This window comes from Trichomycterus rosablanca, chromosome 9 (assembly GCF_030014385.1).
Source record: "Trichomycterus rosablanca isolate fTriRos1 chromosome 9, fTriRos1.hap1, whole genome shotgun sequence".
In the NCBI taxonomy this organism is placed as follows: Eukaryota; Metazoa; Chordata; class Actinopteri; order Siluriformes; family Trichomycteridae; genus Trichomycterus; species Trichomycterus rosablanca.
In genome coordinates this window covers 33,142,779-33,166,257 of record NC_085996.1, presented here as the reverse complement: position 1 = coordinate 33,166,257, position 23,479 = coordinate 33,142,779, and the positions used below count along the sequence as shown (strand labels likewise).

The following is a 23,479-nucleotide window of genomic DNA, read 5'->3' as shown; positions in this document are numbered from 1 at the left end:
AATTAATTTTATTGGCAACAGTGCCCCCTATTGTGCAAACAATTAATATTGAGGTTGTGCCCAAAGTCTAGGATGATTAATCCTTAAAATATACTGTGTATAATACAGACTGTAAAGCTAAAATCTACCCCATTTATACCTCGAATACATAGAAGACTTTTTGTATGTATATCCATGGCATTTGGCGTATGCTTTTACCCAGAGCCACTTACAACTTTGAGCAATTAAGGGTTAATGGTCGTGCTCAAGGGCCCAACAGTGGCAACTTTGTACTGGTGGGGTTTGAACAAACGACCCTCTGACCACTTAGTCCATTATCTTTTTTAAGGAGAATAAGTCTACTTACCACAGACCATTCAGGACCCGTAGGATGGAATCCTGGAGACAACTGGACGTACTCTTTATTAGATCTGTGAAGTTCTTCATGTTTTAGATATTTTGTCCACTATATTATATACTTTATTAAATCCTACAATGGGATGTTTGGATTTTCAAAAGTACGGAGGATTGCGTTTCAAACCATACAGAATCCTCCTCAATAGTGTGCTAAAATTGGTCCACTACCCATGGACTCGTTACATACTATTTAGTGTGAAGCGTATGATTTGAAACAAACCCATAGCAAAGCATAAGACTCATGCTGATTGGCTGTTTCGGGTAAAGTCAAAGTTAAAAGCAAAATGGCTGCTGAACCGACACGAGAATGGAGCGATGAGCAGCTGAACAGTGATGATCTACCAAAAAAAGATCTGATCAAGTTTCTACAGGACAATGCATCACATTCGGTACTTACAGTTCAGATTCATGCCGACATGTTTTGCATTAAACAATACTTTAAACTGATGCACTACTATTGTAGGCTAAAGTCGGGGGTCCATATATAGGCTGCATCCCAAATGACTTCGTGCTCCCTCGCTAAGTGCACTACGTGTAATAATGAACTGGTGGATTAGATGCCTATAAGGTGCACTTGAGATTCTTGGTAAAGCTTTTTGAACGTCAGCCTGGTTCAGTGTTTTGTGTTATAATGAATCCACATAAACATGCAGTGTAGCAAAGCTGTTGAACTAGATTGTCCAATTCGAAAGACAAACAAAATTTACTTATTAAATATATATTAGAGGACGTCACGGTGGTTCTAGAGACCTGGATTCAATCCTCCCTTTAGTCCCGTTTTCTCCCATGTTCTCGCTCAGGTAACTTAGTTTTTCTGTTCATCTCACAGAATCACGCAGAAGGTGGATTGGCGTCTATAACTTGCCCTTAGGTATGAGAGTTGTATTGTGTAAGCGTTGGTTTATTCTTGCTATGGATTGCCGCCCTACCCATGATTTGTTCCTGGCATGTGGTGAGTGTTTTGTGGTGTTGCAGGACGCACTGCTACCCTGACCAGGAGGAAACAGTAACAATGAATATATAAATCTGCATTAGACATTGTTTATTTATTTATAAGGATTTTAAAGTCATGTTTTACACACTTAGGTTACATTCATGACAGAAACGTTGTTACTGGTTACACAAGATTCATCAGAACACGCTGTTCACCAGAGCTGAGATCTTGAATACATCGTATCGAATCTCGGCTCTGCCTGCCGGCTGAGACTGAGCGGCCACATGAACAACGATTGGCCTGTTGTTCAGATAGGGGCGGGATTAAGCCGAATGGGGACTCTCTCTCAGACTAGTGCGATTACAATCTTTGCTGGCTGGTTGGTGGTGCCTGCACGGAGATGGGAAAGGAGTGCGGTAGAGGGTGTGGCTCTCCGTACACAGCGCTGTACTGCACTGCACTCATCAAGTGTAGGTGATAAGACGTTTGATTGCTGTGCACGTGTCGGAGGGGGTGTGGAGCAGCCTGGTCCTCCCCAATCAGGAGCAGGGACCAGCATTAGTGAGATGATGATTGACAGGCAGAAATTGGATGTGCTAAAGTGGAAGAAAAAGGGGAAAAAAAAAAATTGTAATGTCATGGACAATTTTCTATCTCCAGTTCACCTCGCTTGCATGTTTTTGGACAGTGGGAGGAAACCCATGCAGACACGGGGAGAACATGCAAACTCCATACAGAAAGGACTTGGACCGCCCCACCTGGGGATCCTATCATTTATCTGGGCTTGGGACCAGTACTAAGGGTGCACTGATGTGTCCATCCTTTCCCCCAAGGTCTAGGTTCATGTAATGCCATGCTTCTTCTGTATTTGTAAGCCTAACGCAGGATTCAAACCCTGGTGGCTCTTACCATTACGGTACTCAAGCATTCAGTCTGTTGACTAAAAACCATGTGCTCAAGACCCAGTGATGCATAAAATCTAAGCCAGTACTGATCTAAAACTATAGGTCTGTAAAACCCTAACACGAGTACACAGAATTTACGTGATGCATTCTTAGTAAAGCATTTCAATAATGTTTAATATTGTGCACTGTAGAGTAATTTTTCTCTTTACTTTCAGTTTCTTGCTGAGCACAAGCTTCTGGGAAACATCAAAAATGTTGCAAAGACTGCAAAAAAGGAGCAGCTCATTGTTGCCTACAACCAGTTGTTTGATGGCAAGGTATTATATAATATGCAATTCTCATATTGTTTGGGGACTATTTTTAATAGATTTTATTTTCTGACATTTTATGCACTAAGATGCAATAATGATTACATCAGCATATGATGACTAGCTAACTGTTTATGCTGGTGTTTGCAGAGGTTTAAAGGTACAGAAGTGGAGCAGGTGACTGAAGAGGTGAAAGCTGTGAAAATTGAAGACAAGCCCAAAGAAGCAAACAAAGACGTTGTTGATGAGGTATAGAACTGATTTACAGTCATTCATTCTCACTAACTGCTTCCAGGTGGGTCTGGCTGTAGCTGGAAACCCCAGACACAAGGTGGGAACACACGCTTGACATTGTGCCAGTCCATCACAGGGCAACACACAAACTTGGCCAATTTATGTTAGGGGTCGAGGAAACTAAAGTACTTACTAAAGACGAAACTTACTCGGGTAGGGAGAGAACACAAATACAAAGAGGACTGAACCCAGCACCCATGTTGCCACACTACCTGCACCACTGAGCCACCCATGAACGGCTTTATGACATGCTATTAATAACTTGAATATAAAACTAACATTGCTTACACAATTGTCTGTCTCTGCACAGGGTCCACCCAGATTCACAAAGGCAGTGTTAAAGAAGGGCGACAAGACTAACTTCCCGAAAAAGGGTGACGCAGTGTCCTGTTGGTACACAGGCACACTTGAAGATGGCACTGTTTTTGATACCAACATCCCTACAGGTTCTACTTTCTTACTTACTGTATTTGCACAACTTGGGTTTGTAAATGCTTAAAGGTTTTTACAGCCTAATCTCTACTTATCTACAGCATCTGTTGCACGTTTGCATTAAAACATTAAACAAGTGTGACACATTTAACTGTCCTGAAAAAAGTACCTTTAACTGAAGTAAAGAGCAGTTGCTGCAACAATCATTAAACTTTTCTTTGAAGTTATTTTACATTAATCACGATGTAACCCAACTTAAGGTCATTCAGACTAGCAGCAGATTTTAAGATCAGCAGTATTATGTAGGGGTTAAATAATTGTGGCATGGTAGTATTAATATCCTGCTACTGTAAAATACTTATCATTCATTTTCTTTGTTTATTTGCTGTATCATTCAACTGATAAAGACTTTGTCAGTTTAGAGTTATAAATCATTATTTTCTTGGGGTGGGGTTAAATATTTCTGATTACAACTCTATAACTAGGCATAAGCCATGTTCATACAACTGGCCTCTGATGAGCTTCATGCAGATTGGCTTAAAATCATTGCAGCTGCTCTTTAACACAGCTATTCAATAAGCAATATTAAACCATTTAAATGATTTGTACACTATAAGGTTTGTGAACACCTGACATAAGCATGTTGAATATCCTGCTCCAAAACCATACTCATATGAAGTGGCCCCCATTCCTCCAGGAAGGCTTTCTACAATATTTTGGAGTGTGTCTCTGGGTATTAAGTTTAAACAAAATTTGTTAGGTCAGGCACTGCTGTCACATGAGATTTCATTCCCACAGTTATTGTTCCAAATTCCTCCAAAAGGTTTTAAATGGGGTTGTTGTGAGGACTCGCCAAACTTGTCATGCCCCGTCTTTATGAATCTTGCTGTTTGCACAGGGACCCAGTCATGCCGCAACAGGAAAGGGCCTTCCCCAAACTGTTTTAACAGGGGAAAGATTTTTATACACTGTTGGGCTGGTAAACCCCTAAACTCAAGTGGAATACTCTTAGGCATTTGGTGGACAAAAACAAATTTCCACTTTTTTTTGCAGCAGCACGGAAGAAGAAACAGGCCAAACCACTTTCTTTTAAGGTTGGGACGGGCAAAGTTATCAGAGGGGTGAGTTGTATTTATTTATTATGTGAAAATATTTAATATTTAAAAAAAAGTATTGACTTTTTTATTATTATTTTGACCCTTATCATTGTCATGTAGTGGGACGAGGGACTCCTGACCATGAGTAAAGGTGAGACTGCACGGTTGGAAATTGAGCCAGAATGGGCCTATGGTAAAAAGGGTGTTCCTAATGCCAAGTATCCTTTCATAGTGGCTGCAACACTTTACTCTTAGGACTTGACGTTTTAAGATTTACATGTTTGAGGGAGAGATTCTACATGACTGTGCACTATAGGAGCTGTACTTGTAACAGAACTCATACAAAAATAAATACCAAGGAATACAGCTAGCTGTTAGTAATGTTTATAAATGGGAGTTTAAAGTCCGTATGTAAAATAGATTATTTAGTTTTTTTACTTCTAAATGTCACTATCTTAATTTTGACCAGCACCTTGTTTATTTCATTAGGATTTTGACGTCATGTCAATGTTTTACACACTTTGGTTACATTCATGACAGGTAATTACTTAATTACACAAGATTCATCAGTTCACAAGTTCAATGTCAAACACAGTCATGGACCATTTTGTATCTCTAATTCACTTCACTTGCATGTCTTTAGACTGTGGAAGGAAACCGGAGCTCCCGGAGGAAACCCACACAGACACGGGGAGTACATGCAGACTCCACACAGAAAGGACCCGGACCGCTCCACTTTCTTGCTGTGAGGTGACAGTGCTACCCACTGAGCCACCCACCAGCACCTAGTTTAAAAATGTGAGGGGTTAGAGCTATTAAATTGTTATTCTGACTTTTTTTCACGTTTTATCACTTCCACTTTGTCAAGAGAAATTCAACTGAGTTTTTGCATTTTGGCTTGAATTCCTCCTTAACAATTTCCAAACCAGAATACCACCAAATGCCAAACTTACTTTTGAAGTTGAACTCGTATCCATTGATTAATACCCAGATGACACGTCCCTAGACTTCCTCTAATTTCACCAGTGAGGAATTAACCAAGTCATGCTTGTGGAACAAACAGAACAATAATCAACAGTAAACACTTCAGTACTTCAGGTGGAGTACATTATCTGCTCTGATGGTGTCAACATCGTTATGTCCATTTGAGAAGTTCCAATAAACGAAGTGAACTTAAATGTGTGTTAATTCATTTTTCCTAATTCATACTCAATATAAAGTTGTTTATAAATTAGGCACAATAATAAACAGTAGAACTATAACTTTTGTGTTGCAACTGCAGCATAATTTTTTTGTATTCATATTTTCATTTAACCTCCTATTTGGCTCAACTGAATTGTCAGCAGCACTGCTTTAGTGTTCATATAAAGTCAATTATTTTGACAGTAAATCTGGACATGGTGACAAACTGTGTGTTGCATAAAATCAGGCTACTCAGAATGGAACGCAATTTAAAACATGGATTCTTAATTTCCTGGATTTTTTTTATTTAACATTTTTTAAAACATAGAAGGGTGGCTGTGCTGCATTTGACTTACTAGAAAAAAATAACATTCCATAACTCCTGCATAGACAACATTTCATGCTTTATTTTCTTTTAATGTGTAATTTAGTAAACAACCAGTTTGGTCCCTGTAGAAACTGAACTTTGTGTAAACCAAAACACAAACAGCTTTATATTGTTCAACCAGAAATTTTATTATGAACAGGTTATCTCCACAACTACTTAGGAGTTGGCATTAGGACCCTTCTTCTTTCCGAAGGTGGGCACTACATTGACAAAGCGACGGTTGTACTGGATGCGGCGCTTAGCGCGGCCAGTCTTCTTTTTCTTCTTCTCCTGTTTGTCCACCTGAAAACAGCAAATGAGAAAGACAATTAATATTTTACATTATACTTCTGTGGCTATTCATTGTGAAGCTATTTGTAAAACATGATAGGAATGACTAACATGGTTTACATGTAAAGAGAACTTCAGATAAATCAGATTAACATTTTAACACCAGGTTTAACTGCGCTTCAATCTGTGAAAAGATTTTTGGAAATGGTATTTCCAGGAGTCAGTTTTAAACAGCATTGCATTAGTAGGCAGTAGTGATGCTGTGAATTTACTTAGTAAAGTGGCAGCATCTTATCAGTCTTATAAATTACTTTAGATAGACGTTTCCTTCACATCAGTCACTGACAGCTTTACAGCTACTGATAGTTTCTTTGTAGATTTTTATGGCTGCATATTGGTGGCCAACACTGGTCCCCATACTATCTGTTTAAATCCAAACAGACAAAAACTGTTCCAAATTATGCAACCACACTAAACATGCAACAATTAGTGCACCTGTACTTTTTACATTCATCATACACATTTTACCCACAGCAACATAAACCAGCTGTATGACTCAAACAGCTAAGTGTTAAACCCCTTGCTTAAACTTGAAAAATTAAATAAATACAAACAAGCTTTATCAATAAAATATACAAGCCTTAAATGACTTGACTGCAGGCCTAAAATTTATACTGCCTAAGTGATCAAAGTATGATGTTTAAATGACCATATTAAGCAATATGATGCAGCTATCACATCAGATAAATACAGTACATGGACTCTTTCCTGAATCTACTGCACAAAAGCACCTTGCTAGTGAAGACTAAATGACGATTTTTTTTCACAGCCTTACACACCCATGTTATTGTGGCACATAAAAAGTAGCCTTAGCACTCACCTTTGGCGTCTGTCCTCGTACCTTACCAGCACGAGCCAGGGAACCGTGGACCTTACCTAGAAGAACACACAGTTAGTATGTTTCCTTCAAATATACAATTAACATTCAATATCTATCAACAGTGGCGAGACTGGTAAGAGAGACAAAGTTTAAAACTCAATAGCAAGTTACATGTTACAAGTCATGTTTAGATAGTAAAAATGTATGCTGTTCACTTAAAGTATACAACCTTTTTAAATGGTAATATCATGAATTCTTTTGACATTAGAAATAAACCGAGTCAGAGATAAATTATTTTGTAGGCCTTCTGTGTAAAATATACAGGTCAGTAAACATGTACTTGCCTCCCAGAAGCCTGCCAACCACCTCCAGAGTGCAGTGCTCTGAAATGCCACAGCTTACAAGAGAAGCAGCATCTTCCAGAGGGGTGCCAGCCAGCAGAAGCACCTGGTCCTCCACAGACACACCCTCCAGTGTCTGAACATGGGCCTAAAACAATAATTTCAGTCAGCTTTCTTCATACAATCAAAGTGCATCTGGAAACCATCGGGATGTGTGTATCTGTAAAATCTTACCTTGATGTCCTGGACAGTCTCCTGTCCGGTCACCTCAAGGGTGTGTAGGTCCTGTGCACGCACAAACAGCTGCATGTTGACTGCTTTTGAGAAAAAAAGATGGTCAGATGAGCTTTATAACTACAATTAAAACAACTTCTTGATTAACATGTTTCGAAATTCAGTAGGTGTTATTTTCTTGGCAAGTTATTTGGACCCTTTAACCTTTTTTTTTTATTCAATATTTAGTTTGTTATGTGAAATATCAGCTAAGGTCTACTAAGTGACAATGGAAACAATGTAAAACTTTGCTAAGGAACTCGAATAGAAAACTTTTAAAGGTCTTGACTTTATAAAAAGCATGTTTATGTAGTTAGGGTCATTGGTCACAAGCATAAGACTTCATAACCACCTTTTTAACTTGGACTACAAAGAAATATTAAGCATATTACAACTCAAATGATATGCTTTTAGGCTTATTCAACCGTTTGGCTGGTAATAATTGGACATGGTCATTGTGGGTGATAAGATTACCAGCCAGGGTGCATCACATTACAAAATCCCTAACACCTATTAAAGATATCTATTACAACTATTTAGTAGGTGTAGTATTTATGGAATATCTTCTTATTTTTTTAAAACTGACCAGAGATATAAACATACAAGCTCGCTATAGATAGACATTGTTGCATTGCAATGGGACGCCAATGAGTAAAATGTTCATTTACTGATAACTTATAACGTTCAAACTTGGGACTAAACAAGTGTAGGATTAAACTGGCTTTAGGATTGTGGACTAGCGGGTAGCTTTCACTTACAGTGTTGAGTACAAATGGGCTTAGTGTTCAGCTTCTATTCGTACTTTATCGATGACAGTAACACTAATATCTCTACACAGTGTTTTTAATCTCAAAAGCAAAGGGGATAGTTTCACTGTACCAGAACTCGTGTACAGAAACCGGATCATATTGTTAATTATGGCCACGTTTCCTGCATAGTTTAGAAATTTGAAGGATCCATTATTAAGACTGTTTAAGTAAATGCTCTACTCTAGACAGACGTGTAAATCATATTGTGGGGAATAAAATAACAGTATTTGCTACAGTACATAAAGTTAGATTTTGTAGAGAGCTTGACTAATGTGCTGTGTGCAGAGTTAGCTTTAGCTGTTAGCACACACCCTGCATTACTCTACCATACAGACAACACGCGGTTAAAAAACACTAAAAACGCCCTTAAAATACCGACACACCATCCAGAAAACTAACAAAACACATATTATAAATGTAAAACATCCACTTCTGCCTAATAAAAGGTGAATTTAACCTTAAAACACAAAATTAAAACGATTTTGAACGAGGCCTTACATCTGACGATGCTAATCGCTCCACACGCACCGAGAAAAGGACTCGCGCATAGTCCGCTCTGCGCATGTGCAATAATAAGAATGCTGGGAAAAGAGCTACGTCACTTGTAGAAAACGCTCAGTGTTCCTTATCCAAAGTTTAAACTTAAATAAATGAATGAATTTATCTACATTAATGAATCCATATTCAAAGTTATTGAATTCAGACGGGATTTATGTTGTCAGCCTTCTCTTAATATTATCCAAGTATCACATTCATTGTTGTAAATGTATAAATAATAGACCAAATTTCAACACGTTTCAGGCCTTTATATCTCACATTAATACATTAAATCTCTGTAAAAATGTGAAGGCAAGAAGTACCTTAACACTGCTTAAAAACTTCTCTTTCTCTTAATGTTTATAAAAATGATTAAATTGTATTATTTATAAATGTAGCTATTTTTAGTTCTGTTTTATTTTTATTACTTTTATTACATCGAGCAATTTTTTAGTTATTATGTGTACTTTGTATTTTGGCTGTGATTTGATGTAATCTTATATAATATATGTGTGTTTTTCAATAAAGTTGTTAAAATCCTTATCCAAAGTTTAAAATTAAATAAATGAATTAATTTTAAAAATCCCTATCCAAAGTTAAATCATTTTGCACCCGACTTGGAATTACCTGTTCAAACCTTAAATTAAAGTTATTTTATATCATTTTATAATAATAATAATTCAAATAAACGTCTGAAAAATATAGTTTATTTTGTATGCCATTATTTCGTTCATAAACAAAAAAAAACACTCTCCAGCTTCACAGAGAGTTTTATGCTTCATTATTTTGACTCTAAATGATTGTTAGGTGTTATGTTATCTGGAGAAAAAGCTTTAAAAATAGTGATTTCCAAGATGGCTTTTAAAGGTTTAACCTTGAAACCTAGCAAACACTAACACGGCCCAACGTTACGACCATTTACCATTCATATTGTTCATTAATTGTCTCACAGCAAGAAGATCCTGGGTTCGATTCCCAGGTGGGCAGTCCGGGTCCGTCCTGCATGGGTTTCTTCCAGGAGCTCTGTTCCCTCCCACAGTCCAAAGACATGAAAGTGAGGTAAATCGGAGATACAAAATTGTCCATGACTCTGTTTAACATTAAACTTGTGAACTGGTGAATCTTTTTTACATGTGCACACAGTGACTGAGAAATATTTAATGGTGGTCTAATACTTTTGAACAGTACTGTATGTATGTATACAGTATATACACAAACATACTGTATACACACATGTAATATACACAAATGCATACACATACAAATGTATTGGGACTATAACAACAAATAATTCACATCTTTTTTGAGAATTCAGCACTTGTTGTTTACTGAAGTCTCAAGGTTTCTTCCTGTAATTTTCAGGGAGTTTTTCCTTGCCAGTCGCCCTCGGCTTGTTCAACAGGGGTTTTTGTATCTGTTAGTCCTGGATTTTGTAAAGTTGCTTTGAGACAATGTCTATTGTAAAAAGCGCTATATAAATAAAGTTGACTTGAAGTTCAGGATGTGATGAGAGAACACATTCAAATGTCCAAGACACTGCTCCTGTTTTACCTTTCTTTGTTTAGGTGCTAACAATTTTCTTTTTACTGCTTTTTTTATTACTCCCAATTTAGTGTGGGTACATTTGCCTGACACAGGCACAGTCCACCAACCCCTTCTTATTTGCCCACGCTGAGGTGGATTCATACATGAGGCCAGTCATGCCTGTTCCTCCACTTCAGTACAGGTGCCTCGGGCTACTAACCAGGGTCCTTATACAATGTTAAAGAATCCACCCCTTTTTTGGTCCGGTTTTTTTCCCACCCAGTAAACTAGTGGCCAAGTGTGTCCACTAGTCTTTCCACAAGTGTGTTATGTCTTAATCATAATCTTAATCATCTAAATATAGAATCATCTTATTGATATCATGTATCCTGTACCAGAATTACATTCATGCAGTCTTTCAAAATCATACAATCTGGTGTGTGGGCACTCCTCATGCACGAAATCCATCTCAAGTAAACCACATAAAGGGCCTGCATGTTTAATCTACTAAACAAGGAAATTACAGTCTTTTTACAGTAAGCCAAACAACTAAAACCACACATTTTTTGGAAACCAGTTAAAGAACGTCATTTGATTTCTTGGACAGATTTGCTTGCTGTAGCTGTCTAGAACATGTAGTTTTTAGGATTTTAATGCTATTTAACTAGGGTAAACCACAGTTCCAGACTAAGATTTTTCTAAATTTTAAATAACCTTAGCAGCAATCTAATAATAATTGTTTAATGAAGCAGTAACTTTGTCTCCCCTGCAGAATTGTTTTAGTTTTAAAATATTCTTGGGCTGCCCTGCATGCATAGCAGGTTTAAGATCTACCAACATTTACTTCTGTTAGTTACTTCTTTGAAAGTTTTATTTTACCTTTATAGTAACTATGCTTTATAAAGAAACATAAGCCGACAACCCAGTAAAACCAATAACAGTCTCAACCACCTCTTTATTATGAAATCAGGTCAAAATAAAAGCCTTTAATTCACATTTGGCTCTGAAAATGTGGCATTTAAGGGCAGAGACAGTTTCAAAGAAGTATTCATACCCCTCAATACAAATGTAAATCTAATAAACAATGACATTTCAAAAGAGATGACACTAAATCAAGCTAAAATTCAACTTCACACTTTCACAGAAGGACATTTCATTTCCAACTCATGCTCAGAACACAAAGTAATGAGTCATGAAGGTATCAGAACGTCAAGAAAACGCAGTGAGAATAGGTAAAAACTTTTGTAGCTTTGTTCACAATGCAGGTCATCATGTGGGGGGTGGGGGGTAGTACTGGTTATACTGTCCATACTGACCCCAGGTGTTTTGTGTTCCCCAGGAATTGTACTGCTGTAAAAGAAGAAAAAAGGTTTGTTCTAAATAACGTTCAACTATGAACAGAACAGTATTTCATGAATCCAAAATCTATCTATTCAAATTACATTTTGTGCAACATTTTCCTTTTTTCTACCAACATAAAAGTATCCAACTGCCAGTTGCATCTCTCCTTCACTGCTGCAGATCTCCTATCCTATCCAAGAAAGGTCATGCCTAACAGACCACCTCCAACACACACGCAGTTCCCAATCACTTGTCTCTGCATTCGACCAGTCCATAGCACAGCTAAGAATTAAACCAACCAAGCTTTCTCTTTCTAGTGTTTCAATTTAATTTATTCAGCTCAGCTAAAATGTGAAAACACTGGATGTCATGGTCTACTTTATGCTTATTTTGCACCCACCAAGTATTTCTAGTGCATCATGACAAGAAACAGCAATCACTCGTCATGTTACAGGCTCAAAAATCTAATCCTAATGTCAGTCACATTTAGCTAGCCAGACTGCACTTTCATAAATGTATTCTCACAGCCTGGAGATAAAAATAGATGTAAAATGGGGTTATTAGAAGGAACAGTTTGGTCAGAAATTTAATTGACCATTTTATTACTTTAAATGTAAAGTTTTAGCTAATCAATGACATTTTTCATGCAACCTTAATTTTGACAAATAAAAAAAATGGGTCACATGAAACCCATGTAAACACATACCTGATACCAATTGTTATAATTGTATCCTTGGGCAGCCTGCATGTCAGGTGTCATTTGGGCTGCTGCTGCTCCATCATCCATGCGTTGTCTCTTTGAATCTGGTTCTTCAGATCTATGTATGTGAACATGTTTAGAAAACTTAAATTAGTTTCATTCAGTTTTTTTAATTCAAACCAAATTGAAATGTCCAACAAATAAAACAATAAATAAATAAAATAAAATCTTAGGCTAACGTACCCATTCTCTGCTTTTCTCTTTGTAGACTCTTGCTCTTTCAGAAGCTTCTGATGATAATCATACGCAGCTACAAGCCTAAACAGTGAAAAATTTTGGGCATGTATGAAATTGTACCAGAAAAAAAGAATTTACTCTTAAGTGGCTCATATGCATTAGGGATCCCCAAAGCCTATGAATAAGAATTGGAAAAGTGGTGCAGCTGTAAGTAATAAGTGATAATAAGTGACTTGGCCAGGGGAGGAAGGACCAGAGCTAAATACGTTTGATGGACTGCACCTGAACCTCATTTGAGCTACCTTGGTCTAAACTGGTATTTTTGGCAGCATTTATGCATCTTTGTCCTAATCCACATGTGTGTAACTTTCCTGTATTCTGGATATTAATGGGCAACATGCATTTTAAATTGAGTCCCAACCCATATCATTGTCCTATACACATGAAAAATTAGTACAGCACCAGAAGTGTAACTTATTTTGAATACTTTGGTTTCTAGACTTATACATGCTTAAGCAATTTAATCAACACATATTGCCCATATCTACACTTAAACAGCTAAATTTGGCATTCTTTGCAGCGTCACTTATAAAGCAGTAGCCTTTGGATCACTAAAAATGGCGTAAGCAATTTCAAATGAACAAGTAACACGTTCAGGTACATAGTAATAATAAAAGTATGGTTAGCACTACTTTTATAAAGTCTTGTTTTGCAGTACAAGCTAATGCTGAGTGTAATCGAAAATATTACCTATTCTATGAATAGGCTTTTTAGACTAAATTCGTTATAATAATGCTTAAATTCTCAGCTACATGAGCCACAGTTTTTAATTTTAAGCCCACATGCCAGCAATGGAAAAGTGTAGCAACACATCAAAGAAACACACCATGGAAGAAGTGACAATTAAGTAATGAACTTACGTGTTTATATCACTGCCAAAGTCCTCAAGAAATTCCACTTTCCGCTGAGAAAAAGTGACACACAACTCTAAAGGCATTGAGCTGTTAAGCGCTTGGTCAAAGCATGCCAGAATCCCTGCCTCATTCTGCTGCACATCTCCACTGTACTCCAGCTCCAGAAGGTTCAGGTACAGCTTGGGACAAGTCTGAAGAAAAACCCACAAAATGACATATAAAAGTTGGTAAATAAAAGGTAATGTTTAAAGACCTTCTTAAATGCATTAGACTCATTGGTGGAAAATATTTAAAAGTTAACAAATAAATAAAGCTAAACTATGCATTCTGACAGCAATGTCCCTTATTCACACAAACACACACAGGAATGTACAAGTAAATCACCAGGTAGGTGTAGGGTAAGCATGATTGCTTAAATCCAAGTAAATGACTGTTCAAACAAATGCTGGTTCCATGTTGGACAAGACATTAGCACAAGACATTGCGGACGATAAAGGGGAAAACACACACATACGCAAACAAAAGATGTGTGATGTCTGAAGGTGTAGCTGAAATCAGTTTTACCTGATCTTTCTCGATGGCCTCTAGCAGTACTTTTTTAGCCTTTTCAATACTCCTTTGGACTTTTACAAATTGCCTGGCTAGTTTTACAGAGTAAAAAGATGATTCGCTGGCGTTTTTTGCATTAATAATGGCATCCTGCAGCAGAGCCTCAGCTTCAGCCAAGTTTCCGTGACGCCGCTCTAGGCTTACACGCCGTAGTCGCACCATGGCCAGCCCAGGAACTGCCTCCTCTAAAGCCTTCAGGATGCCTCGAGCCTCCTCAACGCTCCCTGAAAATGCACAAAGTTTATGGTTTAAATACAATAAAATGCAAAAAGTATATGGAATACCAAAGCAGAAGAGTATTACCTGTGCAGTCCTCCTCAGGCATGACTTTAAAGATATTTAACCTGTCTACAGTCTTCCTCATGATGGATTGTTCAAATTTAAAGTGGTGAGTGCCATGGGACGCCAACATGTGCACAATACACTAAGACAGGACTGGGTGGAATTTAGACACTTAGAAATTAAGTGATCTTAACATCTTTGAAGTATGTTACCTTCTGGTACCAACTAAAATACTACCCTGTGCACAATTAACCTAGGCATCAGGAACAAGGCTTCATGTGGTGATTTAAAACAAGGACAGCCTAAGGCCTGCTGGTTCTCTAAGCAAGCACAACAAGCAGTACTATGCAAATAAAAATATTAATAAAGGTATAAAATCACTATAGGGAAAATCTACCTTGTTGCTCTTCAAACGCTGCCCAGAGAACATGGATGATGGTCTTCTTGGGTAGATGGATGGTGCATGCTTTCTTGAACACATGTCTCACTCCTTCGATGCTGTAGCTCTCAAGGTACTTTGCATACTTTAGAAGTAAAGAAGGAAAGAGTGGGAAATAGACAGACAAGGAGTAAAAGGTAGAAACGGGGGAGAAAAACAAAAATTAAGCTTTTATTTCAGATTCCTGCACCAGTGAATTTCCATTTGACAAGATCGTTTTGAGAATTTCTGTTTTAAACCCATCAGCACCTTTATGGAACCAATAAGATAAGTTTCTGTAAGGTAGTGGGAGACGGAGAGATGCAACGAGATGCTGGAGTCATATCTTGTGTGGCAAGCTGGCCATCCCCTAATACAACAAATACAGTCAAATATCAACGTTACACGCAAAGAGTGCAGGAAGTTTTACTGAGGAAGTGAAATCGTTGATTGGGGGGGCAGGAAGAAAGTAAATATCTGCAAGCTGGGAGCTCAATTTACCTTTAGCCAGAACTCCTCGTAAAGGGCACAGGCAATCAGGCAGCGCTCAAACAGAACCACAACACGCTCAGGTGTCCCGTTCTCAATCTCAAAATCCAGATACTCCCTCCAGTTAGTGAGCTGAGTCTTCTCCAAGGGTTTCACATGGAAATATGGCCGTTTGATCTATGCAGAAGGTTTTAAAAAAAATTGTAGATGCTTAAAGGCAAAACACTTTTAATCATACATTTAAGAACCCTACGTTTAAGTAAATAATTTAACTACTAGACAAGAGATATGCTAATACTTACCCCTTCTTCAAAGGCCCAACGCTTGCTAACTTCATGCTCATTCTGGTTAAATATCTCTTGCCGTGTCTCAATCACCTTATGCCGCATGTTCTCAATCTCTGTGACTCTCTGAAGGAAAAAAGAAATTTCTATGAACATTCACGCAGTAACAGATCCAACTATTCTCGAGTGATGAGCAAACTTCATGTTCAGCTACCAATGGGTTACATCACCATGTGTTCGAGAGACATAAGCAGCATCTTGCGCTGAGATAAGTACGGTATGCACACGCTGCACATCAGCTGTGGCCCAAGTTGTACTGCTGGGCGGATTGACCATTCCGTCACGGTCCCATCACACATTAAGACTCTGATTGGATGCCAACTTGGACCCTCAGGTATTCAATGGCTGCTAACGGAAAAAGACCTCTTCAAACCTATACACACTTGCTTCTCTTCAGGATCAGGTAGGATCCTCCCTATCTCTGGCATGTTTAATATTCATACATACTGAGGCTTGGCCACTTACCTTGGCTGGGTCAGGAAGGTCTTCTGTGCCGGGTGGAAGCTCCTCATCAGGGGTTTGCTCCTCTCCCTCTCCAGTGGGCTTATTGGCAGCTGCCAGCTCCAACCGCAGTTGAACAAACTCCTCTTCAGATAGGAAGTGCTTAGGATGATTGTTTTGTACATGATCTTTAAACCTTTAAACAAAACCACAATGTGCATTTACCATGAAATGTGCTGTTTTACTTACTCAGAGAGCAGAATCAGTTCACAAATCCAACCAGTCTTGTTTCATTTTTTTGTTATAACTAGAGCCTGCACAATGTCTGTTCGGTTCTTTGGGACCAAAGGGAGAACTAAATGCAAATCCGGATTTAGGGCTGTTTAGTGAGCTGGGAAAAAATTGTGTTTGTTAAAAAGTATGTAGAAATCCAACTGTTTATTAAAAAATTAAGTGTACAGGAGTAAGACCATACATGAAATATATAGCCCTCCCTAATCAAATGTACTACACACAGACCAAATAATTAAATCACTACCACTGCCTAACCTAATTCAAAAAGCCAGCCAGTAGGAATAGTTTTTCTCCAATGTACACAATGATTATACAAGCAAACAAAGACAATTCTAACTAACCTTTGAAAGTGCTGAGAGTACAGCTGAGTTGGAATACCCAGAATACGGTCATAAACTGCAGTAACATTGGCCAGGTTATTCTGCTCCGTTTCCCAGGTAATATAAGCATTCCATAGACGATCTGACCCAAAGTCTGTACCCGCGGCAAGGACTGCATGCTCGTATGCCCTGAAAAAAAAAAAAAGTTTAAGATTCTCCTTAATTTAACCATTTATTTATTTGTTTTGGTTGGAGAACAGGTAAGAAGGTATACTTACAAGCGTATGCGGTTCTCTGCTTCTCCATCACTGGTATCTTGGTTCTCCTTTAAGAAGGTTATGTAATGCAGCCAAAGGTCCACACTTAGCGGGATGGCCTGCAGACCTCTACGATAGACCTGAGAAAGTGAGTAAGATTTAGCAAATAAAGAAAATTTCATGCAAGTGCACAACATAGCTTTCTACTGATCAACACAGATTTGATTAGTTGGGACCAAATGAAGAAGTTCAATGTTTATTACAATTTCCATATACATTTTTTTAAATAATAATAGTAATGTCTTCGTTTTGATTATGTCAGCGACATGCTGGAAAACTAATGTCACTTTAAAGTGACAAAATATGAATCAAGGAAATTTGTTACAAATAAGTTCATCCCTACATCCCTGCATAGTTAGGAATCAAGAAAAAAACGAACAAGATGGGACACAATGTTTATAAAAAATGGACTTTGTTTGCAAACCTTAAATGTGCCAATTTATGATTATTCTCTCCATAATACAGTGGGGTCAAAAAGTATTTAGTCAGCCACTGATTGTGCAAGTTCTCCTACTTAGAAAGATGAGAGAGGTCTGTAATTTTCATCATAGTTACACTTCAACTATGAGAGACAAAATGAGAAAAAAAAATGAGGAAATCACATTGTAGGATTTTTAAAGAATTTATTTGTAAATTATGGTGGAAAATAAGTATTTGGTCAATAACAAACAAGCAAGATTTCTGGCTCTCACAGACCTGTAACTTCTTCTTTAAGAAGCTCTTCTGTCCTCCACTCGTTACCTGTATTAATGGCACCTGTTTGACATGGTTATCTGTATAAAAGACACCTGTCCACAGCCTCAAACAGTCAGACTCAAAACTTAACCATGGCCAAGACAAAAGAGCTGTCGAAGGACACCAGGAAGAAAATTGTAGACCTGTACCAGGCTGGGAAGAGTGAATCTACAATAGGCAAGCAGGTTGGTGTGAATAAATCAACTGTAGGAGCAAGTGTAAGAAAATGGAAGACATACAAGACCATTGATAATCTCCCTTGGGGTCAAGATCTCATCCCGTGGGGTCAAAATGATCATGAGAACGGTAAGCAAAAATCCCAGAACTACACGGATGGACCTGATGAATGACCTGCAGAGAGCTGGGACCAAAGTACAAAGGCTACCATCAGTAACACACTACACCGAGAGGGACTCAAATCCTGCAGTGCCAGGCGTGTCCCCCTGCTTAAGCCAGTACATGTCCAGGCCCATCTGAAGTTTGCCAGAGAGCATATGGATGATCCAGAAGAGGATTGGGAGAATATCATGTGGTCAGATGAAACCAAAAAGGAACTTTTCGGTAAAAACTCAACTTGTCGTGTTTGGAGGAAGAAGAAAAACCCAAGAACACCATACCTACTGTGAAGCATGGGGGTGGAAACATCATGCTTTGGGGCTGTTTTTCTGCAAAGGGGATAGGACGACTGATCTGTGTTAAGGGAAGAATGAACGAGGCCATGTATCGTGAGATTTTAAGCCAAAACCTCCTTCCATCAGTGAGAGCATTGAAGATGGAACGTGGCTGGGTCTTCCAGCATGACAATGATCCCAAACACACCGCTCGGGCAACGAAGGAGTGGCTCCGTAAAAAGCATTTCAAGGTCCTGGAGTGGCCCAGCGACAGCCCCAAAACATCACTGGTCTAGAGGAGATCTGCATGTAGGAATGGGCCAAAATACCAGCTAGTGTGTGCAAACCTGGTGAAGACTTAAAGGAAACGTTTGACCTCTGTCATTGCCAACAAAGGTTATGTTACAAAGTATTAAGTTGAACTTTTGTTATTGACCAAATACTTATTTTCCACCATAATTTACAAATAAATTCTTTAAAAATCCTACAATGTGATTTCCTGGATTTTTTTTTTCTCATTTTGTCTCTCATAGTTGAAGTGTACCTATGATGAAAATTACAGACCTCTCTCATCTTTCTAAGTAGGAGAACCTGCACAATCAGTGGCTGACTAAATACTTTTTGACCCCACTGTACATTAATAGTATATTCTTACTGATTCAGACTAGGGATGTAAATCTTTTTCTATAAACCAACGATCAGCAAGCATCAAGTTTCATAACAAGTCCATGTTTATCTTAATGTTCTACTGCCAATTTCAGTATGTTGTGCTCTTTTTAATAAAGAATAAGCAATGTACATTTTTCATTAACCACTTTATCCTGGTCAGGGTTGTGGCAGGTATGGTTTCACTAGGAAACACTAAGCTGAAAGCAGAAAAACCCTGAACAGGGCCTCCCCCAGACATAAACCATCATGTCTGTGTAGACGCCTGTCTAGCCAATAGCACTACCAAAATTCAAACATAGATCTCAGCAGATGTGGGCTAGAATAATATACCTCTTCTGTCTTATTACCACAAAGTCTCAGTCTCTGCTTTTCAATTTCTTCTTTTAAAACTCAGAAAATGTACATTTTCTTTTAAGTCTTCCTTTTCCCTTATCCACCCTAAGTATGTGGGTTTTTTCCACCTTGGGTATAAGAAAGGAGCTATAATAACCCAAATGATTGTTTTATAAGATACTCAGACTTTTGCCTTCATAGTGGAACATGCAAGATAATAATACTACAGTCTCACATGTGCACAATTTAACATTTAGTCATACTTCATAGTGAACCAAAACAGCTTTCTTCGTTTGTGATTTCAGTATAAATACATAAGTGTTCAGATTAAAAATTACAAATGCATTTGTACACAGAGCTGAGACACAAACACAGAGGAAGTCAAGGTGCCTTTCAAATCTGCCTTCTTGCTCTTCTGCCATCTATAAATCCACTCTTAATTGTAATAAGCCAGCTGATGGAAATGAATTTACATGGCATTTATAACCAACAACATTAATTGAAAAAATTACCTATTAGTTCACCGGTTAATCAATTACATCTAAATAATAAATGTATTCAACATGGCTTTATTGTTAAAAGCTTTTCTTCACAAGATGAACTTGTTTCAGTTGGAACTGTTTACAGAGCTGCCCTCAGCAATAAGAATATGCAAAACTGTGCTTAATTCAAGGTTTATGTTCGTTAAACCCGCTTTCTGCAATTACCTCACAAGACTAGTACACTTTATGCACAAATTCTGTGCTGATTGCAAACTCAGGCAAATATATTTGTTAATTCTTGTGATCACAAGATTTTCAGATTGATGATTAGTGTACAGTAGAATATTTGCAACACATTCTATAAAAACAGAACTTAAATAGCAGCACTGCCACATTCAAATCAAGTGATCAGATTTTTGGAGGACCTCCAGAACTCCAAATGCCTTACCTCATCTGCTACTTGAATGCAACCATGTTTTTTCTCGATGTCTGCATATTTCTTCCAGTAGCCATAACAGTATGGATAGTGTAGAAAAAAGGCATCAAATGCCTTTCTAGAAGTCAATAGGTTGTTCTGGAAAAAACACCACACATTAGCTTTTTAAACTTCAAGAAACATTACTTTGTGCTTGATATGTTTACTGCCTTATGTGAACCTCACCTCTTGTTCGATATGCTGCAGGAGGTAGACCCAGCCATTAAAGTCTTCAGGGTTGTCCTCTACTACTTTATAGAGTCTCTCAAATTCAGAGGGAACAGGTTCTTCTGGCACCGGGGCAGCCTCAGCTGCATTTTCCACTTTTTGAGCATCCTCTAGCTCCATATTTACAGGGCTTTCAGTGCTGTCAGTGCCGCTCGGCTGCTCTAGCTCTTTAAGACTACTTTCTGAATTGTGTCCATTCGTTTCTAGCTGATTTTCAGTGAATAAAGTAGTATTATTGGCCTGTTCCATGACATTCTCCTCAGAGAGACTAGATTTTTGCTCTGCTGTTGATTTTAAACACCCATTTTCTGAGATCTGCTGGTCCGTAGTGGCCTGGTTTTGTCCTGGATCCACTGACCACTCCGAATCAGAGGCTTGCATTTCCATAGATGTGGCACCCCCGTTTTCAGGAGCATCTGCACCAACCATTCCAGTCATGGTCTCATCTGGCAGAACCAAATCTATAAAATTGCAAAAATTAGATGAATGTCAATACTAAAGTTACAATTTACACAGCTTTAAATACAATTGTGTAAATCAATTAAACCTTATAACGACACCATACCGAACCTGACCACATACAAGTGTGTAATATTTAACACTTTATAAGTTCTATTACCTGTACTATAGCTACATCTATCCACTTAGCCTTCTACAAAACCGAACGTGTGTAGCTAGCTACTTAGCTACCTAGCTACTCGTTTAGCTGGCTAAGTTCTAACCACAACAAACAAGCTAATACTTTGTTGTACTTTTCATATAACAAATAAAAATACTAACCTTATAAGGCGTATTAAATGATTAAGAATTATATTGCAGGTCATTGATATTTAATGACACAACAATATCAAAAATGTTAGCTGGCTAACTAGCAACACTTACGCATCGTATGCAAGATGAGGCCTACTGTACTAGCAACACGGCTAAAGCATTGCGTTCATTGCAAGCAAATCCAGCCTTACAAACACTACAGAAGTCATATTCATTTTAAACACAATTATGTAGTATGTAAAATACTTACCAGAGGTTTCCATTAATTTGAGTTCTAAGCAGAGTTTCTTTCAGTTTTTAAAGTTATGCGTGAAACAACATGTGGTCGAGTGAGCGAGATCTCTCTACACAGCCTCACCACAGAAGGACGGGAACGTTCTGCGCATGCGGACTATGTTCGCAGTTGCTGGAAGGCGGGCGGTATTTGGTGTGAATGAGTTGGCATGGCTGGGTTTTGCCAATGCCATAATAGTGCGTTTTGTAGAAGTGCTTGATGTTTTACTTAAATGGATTTTGGTATTAAATATATTACCAGTGCATGCATCAATTTTAAACACATATTTTTTGTTATGAATATAAACCACAACAATATAAATTCAGTATTATGTTCAGTTCCTGCACAACGGTTGTCACTTTCGCACACTTGGTTCACTTTAAATTACTTCTATTTTTAAATTATATTTAAGCTTTTATTATTTCAATTTTTAAATTTTTGTATTTTTCTGCACTTTTTAGATTTAAAAACATTCCTATTTTCTTGTATAAATATATATATTTTTGTCTACTTTGTTTATTTTGTAACTACTGTGGCCAAGCAGTCACAAAAGCATTCCACTGCCAGTTGTACTGTGTATGACTCTGTATGTGACAAATAAACCTTAATTTGATCTGATTTGACAATGTTTTAGCATAAACACTATGTGAGTCAAAGAGGGACCTTTGTACTTTTGGCCATAACTTTAGCAAATGTTGATCAATTTTTAAAATTCTTTTAAGATCAGTGGCATTATGTTGTTTGGAACTTGCATTTGCAATAAAACAGATAATCAACGTTGAATTTGCTCATAAATTGGCAGTTGTAGCCTAGTGGTTAAGGTACTGGACTACTAATTGAAAGGTTGCTGGTTCAAACCCCACCACTGCCAGGTTGCCACTGTTGGGCCCTTGAGCAAGGCCCTTAACCCTCAATTGCTTGAACAGTATACTGTCACAGTACTGTAAGTTGCTTTGGATAAAAGCGTCTACTAAATATAAATTGACATTTTGGTGTTAACAGCTGAAGTTGTCATGTATCATTAATATGAAGATATCACTGTGAAAATTATTCACAAGGTATTGTAGCGACATGCTACAATGTGGTGAGCGATATAACAATATCAAATTTAATTCTAAATGCAACAGTGAAATCATTATTTGCAAAGGTTATGGGTAAATGTACAAAGGTTCCTTTTAGACTCACAGTGTAGATGTTTGGACGAGATAAGCTACAGAACCTTAGCACCTAAAACATCTCTGTCAGAACAGTTGGTGAAGTTAATTGAACCACAAATCATTTTCAGACTAGTGTACCACACATGATTTACAACCTGGCCTCACGCAGCAGTCAAGTGTTGCATGATAATCTAACAGCAGGAATAATAACTGCTCATTGATCAACAAGCAGTGACCTCTAATGCAATAATTTAGGTTTATTCACCACTGCTAAAGAGAGTTTTGGCATGTGTGAAAAAAGAAGGGTTGGGAGCATCATTGCTTCTCTGCAAACTACACTGAGGCGTTTTTAAGAAGTCTTCAGACAATAATCCTACTAAATATTAATTGAGTCAAAACTGAACCACAATGCTGCAAGAAGTTATTTATTAAAGCTAATCTCAAATTGTCAACAATGTTAATAAGTTG

General features: G+C 37.8%; 3 protein-coding genes across 5 annotated transcripts; 1 reads left to right on the top strand and 2 right to left on the bottom strand.

Moving 5' to 3' along the window:
- The first annotated feature begins 668 nt into the window (after positions 1-668).
- fkbp3 (FKBP prolyl isomerase 3) lies at positions 669-5,544 on the top strand. Of its 2 annotated transcripts, none has more exons than XM_063001389.1 (7): positions 669-785; positions 2,451-2,552; positions 2,694-2,792; positions 3,148-3,283; positions 4,326-4,390; positions 4,487-4,584; positions 5,296-5,544. In XM_063001389.1, the coding sequence occupies exons 1-7, from the start codon at positions 681-683 to the stop codon at positions 5,348-5,350; spliced, it is 660 nt and encodes a 219-aa protein (XP_062857459.1). In that variant the 5' UTR covers positions 669-680; the 3' UTR covers positions 5,351-5,544. The 2 variants fall into 2 exon arrangements, with proteins under 2 accessions (XP_062857459.1, XP_062857458.1); XM_063001388.1 differs by having other exon boundaries at positions 4,323-4,390.
- Positions 5,545-6,039: 495 nt separating this feature from the next.
- Positions 6,040-9,074, bottom strand: faua (FAU ubiquitin like and ribosomal protein S30 fusion a). 2 transcript variants are annotated; one of them, XM_063001386.1, is made up of 5 exons: positions 9,008-9,074; positions 7,662-7,744; positions 7,431-7,575; positions 7,087-7,142; positions 6,040-6,218 (listed from the first exon to the last, which is right to left on the bottom strand). In XM_063001386.1, the coding sequence occupies exons 2-5, from the start codon at positions 7,734-7,736 to the stop codon at positions 6,093-6,095; spliced, it is 402 nt and encodes a 133-aa protein (XP_062857456.1). In that variant the 5' UTR covers positions 7,737-7,744; positions 9,008-9,074; the 3' UTR covers positions 6,040-6,092. The 2 variants fall into 2 exon arrangements, with proteins under 2 accessions (XP_062857456.1, XP_062857457.1); XM_063001387.1 differs by having other exon boundaries at positions 7,662-7,741; positions 9,008-9,068.
- A 2,422-nt stretch (positions 9,075-11,496) lies between these two features.
- On the bottom strand, positions 11,497-21,944 carry prpf39 (PRP39 pre-mRNA processing factor 39 homolog (yeast)). The gene is made up of 14 exons (XM_063002277.1): positions 21,831-21,944; positions 20,768-21,270; positions 20,555-20,680; positions 17,238-17,356; positions 16,981-17,148; positions 16,370-16,541; positions 15,863-15,970; positions 15,573-15,737; positions 15,051-15,177; positions 14,327-14,595; positions 13,769-13,953; positions 12,855-12,929; positions 12,618-12,729; positions 11,497-11,920 (listed from the first exon to the last, which is right to left on the bottom strand). The coding sequence occupies exons 1-14, from the start codon at positions 21,841-21,843 to the stop codon at positions 11,840-11,842; spliced, it is 2,223 nt and encodes a 740-aa protein (XP_062858347.1). The 5' UTR covers positions 21,844-21,944; the 3' UTR covers positions 11,497-11,839.
- Between the last annotated feature and the right edge of the window lie 1,535 nt (positions 21,945-23,479).